Raw genomic sequence first — 11,230 nt, 5'->3', positions numbered from 1 at the left:
GGAAAATAAAAAATGAACCGAACTGAAGAAAAAAATAAAGAGAGAAAACGAAGTGTTTGTGCAGCAGCAGGTTGATGTTCTGGTGGTTAGAGCTGTGCGCTTAGAAATAGAAACAAAACGCTTAGAAAGCACATGTCCTGCGTTGGCCTAGTGGTTGCGCTTGCTTGCCTCGAAGCAGCTGGGTGCGGCTTCGACGTCCAGCGGCTGCATTATTTTTGAACGTTTTAAAGAAAGAAAAAAAAAACAGAAATGGGCCGAGCCCAGCTACAGCGCCTGCAGGCGCCGGTTTGCAGAAACTGAAAATAGGATTTGCCCGGTGACCCGCAGTCAGTCGGCCGGCGGCGCAGCTGTGCGGAGGGGTCGTGTGCTAGCAGGGCAGTCCGCCTCTGCTAATAACTTCCTCCCGAGGTGGTTGGTGCTCGCCGGGGATCGGAATCAATGGTGAGCGACTCAGGACTCGACGTTTCTGGCGAATAAATCACAGCCGAGAGTTCTTCAGTTCGATTTTGGGTCTTGGCACTGCAGGCGAGCTGTTCGATGAAATGCTAAGTCAGCTCCGGCCAAGACTCTTGGTTCAACAGGATGTGGATGGCGCCTGGGCGGGCCGAGCAGCATTGAGGTAAACTTTCTTTTCTCCCCTGTTTTCGAAATTGCCATTATCTGGTTTCGTGAAGACCTGCGGCGAGGCTGCTTCCGCGACCTCGAGGGCTTCAGCCTACCCAACGCACTCTGTCCACGGAATCCGTTGGTGGGCAATGGCCGTATCTCCTTGCCCCGGATGGCACGGTGCGACCAATGACCAACATATTGACCGATGCCTCCAGTCCACCAAGGTCATTGTTGGCATAGACAGGTTGGACACGATTTCCAAATAATACAAAAGATTACCACATAACTCTTTAACATCCACCGGCCCAGCTGTTCACAATGGCATAGATTTTCCAGAGAAGAGTGCGCGCTAAATAGGCCCCTTCTCCTTGCACCAAAGAGACATGTTTGCAAGATGGGGCTGTTCTCCTCTTCTCCTTTCCAAAAAGCAAAGTTATGCACCAGTATTGCAGCATTAACACTCCAGCTTATAGTGGCAACATTAGCAGCTCCAATAGCCTTGCCTGGTTGCCCGGAGGTATGTGGCAGCATAGCTGTCCCCTACCCTTTCGGCCTCCGGCAAGGGTGCTTCCGCGCGGGCTTCAACCTCACGTGCGACGATACGCACCAGCCACCGAAGCTGTTGGTGGGTGATGGCGCGGAAGTGGTTGATATTTCTCTCACGGATGGTACGGTGCGGATCCACAGCAAGATGGTGAGTATCTGGCTGAACACAAGCTCTAATCAATCAGATGGCATGTGGTCCGCTGGCCTGACGGATGAGGCCCCCCTGAGAGTGTCCATCGGTCACAACCGGTTCGTTGCTATGGGATGCAATGTCTTAGCCAGCCTCTTTGCCTCTTTTGGCGACTATCTTAGTGTCTGTGCCGTGTATTGTGCTGACGGACCGGGGGTGAGCGACACCTCATGTTCTGGTGTTGGCTGCTGCCAGACACCCATCGCACGGCTAGATTTCCCGTCCTATGACCTCCAGTTTGGTGCTTTGAACCGGAGAACCGGTGATTCGTTGGGATATGGAGCGGTGTTCATAGCTGACCAAGAGTGGTTGACCGGAGAGGGGCCCATGCTGCAGTTGAATTACTTTGACAACCCACATAAGATTGTTGATTCCACGTTGATTCCAACGGTGCTAGAATGGTCGCTTCATGTGGGATATGATGGGCAGTTGTACTGGGGATGGGATGACTTTGACTTATATGAACACAGGGGATCCATAAGTGTAAACTGCTTCATAGTCGCAGATGGTCTTTATATCCAAAAGGCACGGTGCAACTGCTCCAAAGGATACGAGGGCAACCCTTACATCGCAAATGGATGCCAAGGTATATATTACTACTTGTTGTGTTCTTGCACTTGTTATAGCCAGGGACCATGTTGCTCGTCGGGGATTTTAGTTGTTAATTTCGTCTGACTTTGATGTTTTAACTGCACTTTGAACATATTAGATTTGTCCATGCCTACTTTGTGAGCAAAATGTGTGTTTACGCTTATATCTTTGTGTTTTCAACACTGTATTTTTGTGCTCTCTTTTCAGATATTGATGAGTGCCAACGGCCAGATATTTATCCATGCCATGGAACCTGCATCAATGTGCCGGGGACGTACCGATGCCTTGCAAAGAAAGGTATCACGAGCCTCCCAGGTACACATACAACTCAATCATCAGATATAAGACTTACGCTAGTGATAGTTAAGGTCCTTAGAAGTTTCTGTACTCCTATAAAGATATGAGTTGGCGAGGTTGGTCCATTAACCTCCTCCCCTCTAGACACGAGCCATTTCATATGAAATACAGTGTAGATGGAAGCACAACTCCACCTATTTGCCACCAAAGTTGCAATGAAATTGCCGCAAATGCCACTGTATAGAATAAGAAAATTATGCTTCCACTCATTCAACCAGCCCAACACCATGAGCACCTGATAACTTGTAGGTTTTCCTTTTTTTTTCCGATAGCAATGCACGTGTATTTAGCTGACCATGATATCCCATAGAATAAATTGGATACGAGGGCAACCCTTACATCGCAAATGGATGCCAAGGTATATATTACTACTTGTTGTGTTCTTGCACTTGTTATAGCCAGGGACCATGTTGCTCGTCGGGGATTTTAGTTGTTAATTTCGTCTGACTTTGATGTTTTAACTGCACTTTGAACATATTAGATTTGTCCATGCCTACTTTGTGAGCAAAATGTGTGTTTACGCTTATATCTTTGTGTTTTCAACACTGTATTTTTGTGCTCTCTTTTCAGATATTGATGAGTGCCAACGGCCAGATATTTATCCATGCCATGGAACATGCATCAATGTGCCGGGGACGTACCGATGCCTTGCAAAGAAAGGTATCACGAGCCTCCCAGGTACACATACAACTCAATCATCAGATATAAGACTTACGCTAGTGATAGTTAAGGTCCTTAGAAGTTTCTGTACTCCTATAAAGATATGAGTTGGCGAGGTTGGTCCATTAACCTCCTCCCCTCTAGACACGAGCCATTTCATATGAAATACAGTGTAGATGGAAGCACAACTCCACCTATTTGCCACCAAAGTTGCAATGAAATTGCCGCAAATGCCACTGTATAGAATAAGAAAATTATGCTTCCACTCATTCAACCAGCCCAACACCATGAGCACCTGATAACTTGTAGGTTTTCCTTTTTTTTTCCGATAGCAATGCACGTGTATTTAGCTGACCATGATATCCCATAGAATAAATTGGTTTGACGAGACTATAATGGCATTGTTCCTTGCTGCCCGTCTCATGGGTTCTGTTCGGCGGCACCATGTTCACAAGCACTTCAGCCACTTTCAGCATTTTGCATCTTCGGCAGAGTTCATCTTGGTCGCAGACAGGGCAGCAATGGTTAATGGGGTCACCATCCCCTACAGTTTTCACCAGTTCAAAAATACAATAGTATACTATACCGTCTATATAAAATGCTACTGTATTTTGTTTTTATTTTTGGTTAAAACGTTACATTTTGGGCAGGTCTGATTACTGTAATTGCAATTAGTGCTGGTTCTGGCATACTGTTTGCACTTCTGGGTATTGCCAAAATCACCAATAAACTCAAGCAACGAAGAGCCAAGAAGTTGAGACAAAAGTTCTTCAAGAAAAATCATGGATTGCTTCTGCAACAGCTAATCTCTTCAAACAAAGACATAGCAGAAAGAACGAGGATTTTCAGCTTGGAAGAGCTGGAGCAAGCAACCAACAAATTTGACCAGAATCGCATCCTTGGTGGCGGTGGCCATGGCACTGTCTACAAAGGCATCTTATCTGATCAACATGTGGTGGCCATCAAGAAGGCTAAAATTGTAGTTCAAAGGGAAATCGACCAGTTCATAAATGAGGTTGTCATACTTTCACAGACAAACCATAGGAATGTGGTGAATCTTTTTGGTTGCTGCCTCGAGACAGAAGTTCCTCTACTTGTTTACGAGTTTATATCAAATGGAACTCTCTCATTTCATCTCCATGGCCAAAGTGAGAAGCCTTTGTCATGGAAAGATAGATTGAAAATTGCATTGGAGACTGCAAGGGCTATTGCATATCTGCACTCTGCTGCTTCCATATCAGTATACCATAGAGATATCAAATGCGCAAATATATTGCTTACTGATACTTTAACAGCAAAAGTATCAGATTTTGGAGCTTCAAGGTCAATTGCAATAGATGAGACAGGAATACTTACAGCCGTCCAAGGAACTTATGGTTACCTTGATCCTGAATACTACTATACCAGTCGACTCACGGAGAAGAGCGATGTTTACAGCTTTGGTGTTATCCTAGCAGACCTACTGACGAGGGTGACACCAGTTTTTTCTTCTCATTCGTCGGAAAGCACAAGCCTTGCATCACATTTCGTGTCACTTATAAGGGACAATCGATTCTTAGATATTCTAGATACACAAATTGTTGAGGAGGGAGGGGCCGAAGATGCTGAGGTGGTTGCAAGACTCACAGAAGCATGCTTACGTTTAAAAGGTGAAGAAAGGCCTACAATGAGACAAGTGGAGACAACACTTGAAGATGTGCAGAACTTAAAGGTCAATCTCAGTTCTCATATCACAAGAGAGAACCAGAATGCTATAAATGATCAGTCATACAAGGGAAGCAAAGGTAGCGAAGGAACTAGGCTGTACAGCTTGGAAAAAGAGTTCAACCAATCATCTGAAATTCCAAGATGATTTTGCTTATATGGTGAAATGTTGCAGTTACTATTATTAGTTTTGGTGCCATACTGCAAATCAAGTGTCAATTGGGAACTCTGAATTGTAGCTATATACGTATGCCCTATGCTAATGGGTCATGTAGAACCATGTGAAAGTAAATAAAAGTAATTCAGTTACAGTTTCTATAGTTAAATATCCACTATTTCTTAACACCGAAGTACAAAAGTTTGCGAGAACTCATGTTGATGGGAAACCTTGAATGTACATATTTCAAGCACCTAATTTCCATCACATAGACTTGAAGGGCACTGAAGATAGCTACAAACAAACTTGTGAAATGCTTTGTTGCAGGCACTTTCACTGATGAGAAGGCAATGCAAATTTAACATTGCAATCAGATGATCAAAATGGCAATTCGGCAAAACCACTCTAAGGTGTTGCCATCTTGGCAAATCCAGAAAGTGAAGCGATTGCTTCTCCAGTGGTCAAATACAGGCAGTCCGGCCTGAAATGATCGTGTGCGTCATTCGCTCGTTGTATTTTCTCCATGACCTCTCCAGTTGGATTCACAAGTACAAGCTGCGAAAGGAGAGAAAAAGGTAAATTTGCCACATAATTTAACTGATAGCTTGTGAACAAGTGTTTTTTTTTTGGCAAAATGTGAACTAGAGATATTAACTTTTCATATATATGATGAGTATACCTCTAGGCCATGTTTCTCTGTTGATTTCTTTAGGTCAATGAGGAATGCTATGCCACTTGTGTCAATTGCAGGGACAGCTGAAAAAAGGAAAATATGTATGATGCGTCAGTGAAAACACTACATTTTTTATAAACATCATCAACTAATTTGAATATATCATTTTTAAGGCCTGATCTAACACTTCCTTAGTTCCAACTTCCAAGTAGGAAACTGAGCTCTTACAAAGCTTTCTGTTGCGACCATGCTTTCAGCTACTTGTAGAAAGCTAACACTGAGGTGCATCCATATGGTTTATTGAACTTGAGTTAAATAATACGAATAAGAATGCTAAAATGTGAAGTGAAAAAAAAAATCTTGGGGGTCACTAACCTGATAGATCCAAGATTACGACACGGAGTTCTGTTTGTTTATTCCCTGAAGAACTTTCATCCTCTATCCATCTTTTAGTCCTGAAAATGGAAGTTGCATTTTAACTTATCCACTGTTTGACTTCAACATTTCTGTCTAGTAATAGGATTTTCTTTTTACCTTTCATTCAGATAGTTGGTGTTTGCAAAGTTTATGGGGGCCTCAACTGTCAATATCAAGAACCCAGGAACTCTTTGGGCCTCCTTATACTGATGGAGGTTCCGGTAAATATCTGTTCCCTTAATGTTGCCTTGAATCATCATCCTTGGTCTTGTGATTTGCATCAATACCCTAAATATTGATATACCAACCTGCATATTTGATAAATTTCAGTAACTACCAAGTAATTAAAGTAGCAACTTCCTCTACAGAAAAATAAGCAATATGTTGGTTACCGCAATCGCAAGTCCTTCTTGGACAGAGATGAAGATGACACCAGCAAATGCGCACAGACACACGAGGAAATCCATCTTGTCCATCTTCCAGATGTTGTATGCAGCAGGGAGATCGATCAGGCCAATGACAGCAGCGATGATGATTGCTCCAAGGACAACATTCGGCGTGTATACGAACAATGGCATGAGGAACAGCAGCGTGACCATGACCGTCAGCGCCATGACCACATTGGACATGGCGGTCTTGCAGCCGGCATTGTGGTTCACAGCAGAGCGAGAGAATGCTCCTGTTAGAAATAAGAGAGAGCCATCAATCAAGCTTTGGACCTATAGTTGTGTGCATCGTATGATGCAGAGCCCGGGAGGCTTGTCCTTCTAAAATCTAAAGTATAATCTTTCTACCCTGGTACTGATTCTTCAATTTTTTTGCAAGGAATGCAAGAGGATATTGGAGATTATTTTTAGTCCAGAAGTGTAGGTTACCTGTTGTCACATAGCACGATGTACATGAGCCGACAATGTTCATCAACCCGATGGCCATCATCTCTTTGTTTCCGTCCACCTGGTAGTCCTTGAGTGAAGCAAACGTCCTACCAACTGCTACTCCTTCCTGTCAGAGCGAAATTCAGGGCACTTCAGAGTTTCAGTGGCACTGGCTATGAAAAATACATTGCAGCTACTTAATTCCAATTTAAAGCGCTTTTTTTTTAATTTTCCAATTTGAAGCGTGTTAGAGTTTTTTTTTCCACGGTGAATCTTTTTAGTGCAGTGTGAGGGTCATATGTAGCATACTGTAAGGGAGATGATTCCGGTGACGAGGCCCGTCTTCATGGTGAGTCCAAGATATGTCGGGTCGAAGAGCAGTTTGTCCCATGAGGGGCGATTCAGGCCACATTTGAGCGAACCAATCTGCGGCAAAAAGATTCATATACTTGTCGTTTGCCATCATGTTGCATAACACAGTTGTAAAAAATATGTGCAATTGTTCAGTCTTTGTTGATCTCTTACGATGCTGATGCCGTGGTTCTGCGCTTTGAACAGGAAGACGAGCAGGGTGGATACGATGACGGACGCCAAGGGAGCACACGCTGAGATCCAGAAGAACCTTGGCCATCTGATGCTCTGCATACACACACGCACGCACGCGGAATATCAGACGAGTAAGTATGAGTGCAGGAGTCAGAATCAGTAATTGCAGGATAAGAAACAGATCTGATTTTAGGTTGTAAAATAAATGGAAAAATTTCTACCCGTTTCAGCAAAGACAAGCCCAGAGCAAAAGCAGTCAAGAATGAAGTGAGATAGGCAGGGTTGCCACCAGCACTGGGTAAAAGTAGGTAAGCATGCCTCAAGAACTTTACTGCTACTAAGAATGAACCGAGTTAGACAAGGTTGCCAGCAGCGCTGCAGGAGTTAGCTAAGCTAGGCTCGACGGTTGCAAGAGTGAGTAGATGTAATTTTAGGTTCTGGAAATGGAAGGCCGGCCGGCTGTCAGTTTCCGGGCGAAAGCAGAGTGAAACAGGGTTGTTGCCAGCACTGGCTACGGCTCGAGACCTTTACCATTCCCATGTAATATCTCATTTGGAAAGAGGTCAGCGCTGAAAGAAGATGTAGCTGCAGAAGTAGAGAGCAAAGTTCAGACTTTGCAGGCTGCACATGTGAGTTTCTTCTTCTTTTTTCTGTTCTTTGCCGAGGAACCGAAATGAGTATGGCCTTGAGAGGCGCAACACTATTCCTCTATGTATAGCTAGCATATATATTGATGAATAGATCAGTAGTAGTTGCACCAGACGGCCTTATATATATATAGGTTCAGTCACTCAGCTGTGTAGCTGAGAATGCAGGTTCAGTGAACTGAAGGTCACACTATCTGGGACTGGGAGTGGAAACAATGGCCAACGTTGCAGTGAACGTCGCTCATCACTGCGAATGACCACTTGGCCGGTGTTGTCCACCTCGTTGCGAATCGAACGTGACAAGTCACCGCCCGCTCACTTTCTCAATCCGTGGTCTCCTTTTCCGAACACGACGTTGACCGCTACTAACCTTTTCCCCCTGTCAACTATCAAAAAATCTTTTTTTTTTGAAACAAGACTATCAAAAAATCTTATATATACTGTGGGTAAAGTAAAACACTGTCGGAGGTGTGCATCCATCCATGATCCACCGGGTGCTACTCCGTGGTCACCAACCTGAAGAAAAACATCTTGTACACATCTGCCTATCGTCCTCCCATGGACGGTGTGAGATATGCATCTCGCATCATCAACGACTGCGGCTACGGCTACATACATATGTACATATGTGGCCTGGCACGTACGTACCCGGCGTTCCTAGAATTTTCTGCCGTGGGAGGCCGTCCAGCCCAGCCGACCGACGGCACGTACGTACGGGCACAGCTAGCTGCACGTACGACGTGATGCTGGTATACGGACAACGCAATAATGATATAAATAAATATAAAGTAGAGAGAAGATAAAGTTGTCTTGAAGCAGAGCGGAACACAGCAGCAGCATTTGGGCGTTTTCGCGCGTAGGACAGGCAGAGCCGATCGGCGCCGGTCAACGGTACACGACGTACGTACGTAACAGAGGAGAAAGCGTGTTGGAGCAGAGCAGAAACAGCATTTGGTGCTTTTCGCGCGTAGGACAGCAGCCCATCGGCGCCGGTCAACGGTGCCAACGAAAGTGCGACGTGCTCGGTACTCCCCTCCCCGCAAAAAAAAAAAAAAAAAAAAGAAGAAGAAGAAGAAGGAGGAGGAGGAGGAGGATACGTACCACATGTCTGGCCGTGAGCAGGAGCACCAGGAAGCAGGCCCCCATCAGTATCGTCTGCCACGACCACTGCACGTATGCACAAAACCATTAGCCATTAGCCAAGCATGCACCGTGTGCACGTGTACGGGCGCATGCGGGGAGGCGCCATGGCTGACCTCGTTGGTGTGCTGGAAGACGGAGGCCATGACGGGGACGATGCCCATCTGGGTGGTGAAGTGCACGATGCCCAGCAGCGCCTTCAGCTGCTGCAGCGACACGATGATGGCCGCGCCCGCCATGAACCCCACCAGCGTCGCCTTGGACAGGAAGTCGATGATGAACCCCAGCCTACAACGTATTCATTTACCGTGTCAGTGCCGGTGCATGCGCGCGCGCACACACACACATGAGAGACACGTGTCAGTTGGCCGAGCAGGCCACGTACGTATGTACCTGAGGATGCCGAGCGAGGCCTGCACGAGGCCGGCGAAGAAGGTGGAGGTGAAGGCCAGCTGCAGGAACAGCATGGGCTCCGCCGACGGGCTCACCGCCTGCCGCAGCATCGACCCCATGATCAGCGACGCGATCGACACCGGCCCCACCGCCAGGTCCCGCGAGCTGCCCAGCACCGCGTACACCAGCGGCGGCACGAAGCTCGAGTCTGCACACACCGACACATGTACGGAGATACACTTAACTATTTGCACGTACACATACACGCTATGTGGTAGTACATATGTATGTCCCGATGGTACGGTATAAATGGAAAATCATGTAGAAATATACGTACATAGGCCTATGATCGGCGGCAGGTTCGCAAGCTTCGCGTAGCTGATACCCTGCCAAGAACACAAACAGGACAGCACCATCAGCACGGTTGGTCACGGGTTGTTGGTACGCGCGCGGAGATTGATTGACCATGCACCGTCGCACAGGCTAGCTTCCAAACACAGGCTAAATATCTCATTTGGATGCACTATACGTGCCATCATAAACGCAAATCTCATTTGTAAAGAGTATTTAGACCGAAATTGCAGCGACTAATCTTTTGGCGGGAGTGAACAATCAGTGAGCGGAGATCGAGCGCATGACATAGACATGACTTGCCTGGGGGATGGCAAGGCTGGCAATGGTGAGGCCGGCGACGAGGTCGGACTTGAAGAGGGACAGCGAGTAGCCGGGCAACCACTCCAGCACCGGGAACAGGTACCTGGCAGCCATCACCCACTGCGCCCGCAGCGGCTGCCCCTTGAAGCTCCGGAACGGGTCGTCCGGGAAGAAGGTCTCCTTCACCTTCCCCTTCATCTTGCTCGCCGTGCTCTGCGCCGGCTGCGCCGCCACCTTGTGCACCACCCCCGCCATCTCCATCTCCGGCGGCCCCGGCGGCGGCGCACCGACTACCACGGCCTCCTTGGGCGCCCTGACCACCACGGCCTCCTTGTTGGGCGCCCGGCTCTCGCCGCCATTGCTGTGGCCACCATAGGCGCCGCTCATCCCCACCATGCGGAATTATTGTGCCGAGAGAGCTTGGTGGTTGCTAGCTACAGGCTGAACTGATCAGGCCACTGCACGGCACGGCACAGCCGCGTGTCCGTATATGTATATGATGAGGGGTGGGATGAGATGGGCCTGGGCTGGCATCTCGCCGAGGCAGATATGGGAAGAGGCTGGTCGCTACCTACAAAAGAAGAAAAGCGGTACGCAACTTGAGAAAGGGAGAGAAGAATCAAAGGTGACACACACAACACAAGACAACACAACACAAGGTGGTAGGGTGGGGTGGGGGCGTACAATAATTTGGCAAAAGCACAGATAAATTCGTAGTTTTCCTCGCGGATGCGATCCTTGGATTTGATGCCACCAATCCTTGTGATGGAGAAACATTCACCGCTTTTGCTTTGAGGACATCGCAATTGAATGATCTCATGTGTATATGCTTGTAGGGACTCATGTGTGTTATGTTCTTGAAAATTACATGCGTCACACTGCGATATTTACGTTTTACCTTTCTCCTTTTGTTATTTCTGGTGCCATCCATTATTATAGACTTGGGTCACACTACCAAAAGACAATAAATGGACCGTGTCAAAAAAAAAAAACAGATGCGCTTTGATCCGACACACAATTAGCGGGAAAGGAGGATAGTCAAATGGTCTATCAAGCGGGCCCGAAGGTGTT

General features: G+C 46.7%; 2 protein-coding genes and 1 long non-coding RNA gene across 5 annotated transcripts; 2 read left to right on the top strand and 1 right to left on the bottom strand.

Moving 5' to 3' along the window:
- Positions 1–211: 211 nt before the first annotated feature.
- LOC109758997 (wall-associated receptor kinase-like 8) lies at positions 212–4,977 on the top strand. Of its 3 annotated transcripts, none has more exons than XM_020317841.4 (4): positions 212–441; positions 526–1,931; positions 2,144–2,251; positions 3,604–4,977. In XM_020317841.4, exons 2-4 carry the CDS (start codon positions 1,004–1,006, stop codon positions 4,803–4,805), a joined length of 2,238 nt encoding a protein of 745 aa, XP_020173430.1. In that variant the 5' UTR covers positions 212–441; positions 526–1,003; the 3' UTR covers positions 4,806–4,977. The 3 variants fall into 3 exon arrangements, with proteins under 3 accessions (XP_020173430.1, XP_073365280.1, XP_073365278.1); XM_073509177.1 differs by adding an exon at positions 2,864–2,971 and having other exon boundaries at positions 438–1,931; XM_073509179.1 differs by having other exon boundaries at positions 300–1,931.
- LOC109758999 (probable sulfate transporter 3.3) lies at positions 4,970–10,727 on the bottom strand. Its single transcript, XM_020317842.4, has 13 exons — positions 10,160–10,727; positions 9,843–9,891; positions 9,506–9,713; positions 9,229–9,400; positions 9,074–9,139; positions 7,305–7,418; positions 7,089–7,205; positions 6,780–6,906; positions 6,297–6,583; positions 6,022–6,212; positions 5,863–5,942; positions 5,494–5,570; positions 4,970–5,369 (listed from the first exon to the last, which is right to left on the bottom strand). Exons 1-13 carry the CDS (start codon positions 10,553–10,555, stop codon positions 5,220–5,222), a joined length of 2,034 nt encoding a protein of 677 aa, XP_020173431.1. The 5' UTR covers positions 10,556–10,727; the 3' UTR covers positions 4,970–5,219.
- On the top strand, positions 7,298–8,178 carry LOC141041811 (uncharacterized). The gene is made up of 2 exons (XR_012203430.1): positions 7,298–7,456; positions 7,556–8,178. It is a non-coding gene; the product is annotated as an uncharacterized lncRNA (long non-coding RNA).
- Positions 10,728–11,230: the final 503 nt, after the last annotated feature.

This window comes from Aegilops tauschii, chromosome 2, assembly GCF_002575655.3.
Source record: "Aegilops tauschii subsp. strangulata cultivar AL8/78 chromosome 2, Aet v6.0, whole genome shotgun sequence".
Classification (NCBI taxonomy): domain Eukaryota; kingdom Viridiplantae; phylum Streptophyta; class Magnoliopsida; order Poales; family Poaceae; genus Aegilops; species Aegilops tauschii.
The sequence above is the reverse complement of the archived record's forward strand: the minus strand, read 5'-3'. Positions and strand labels throughout refer to the sequence as shown.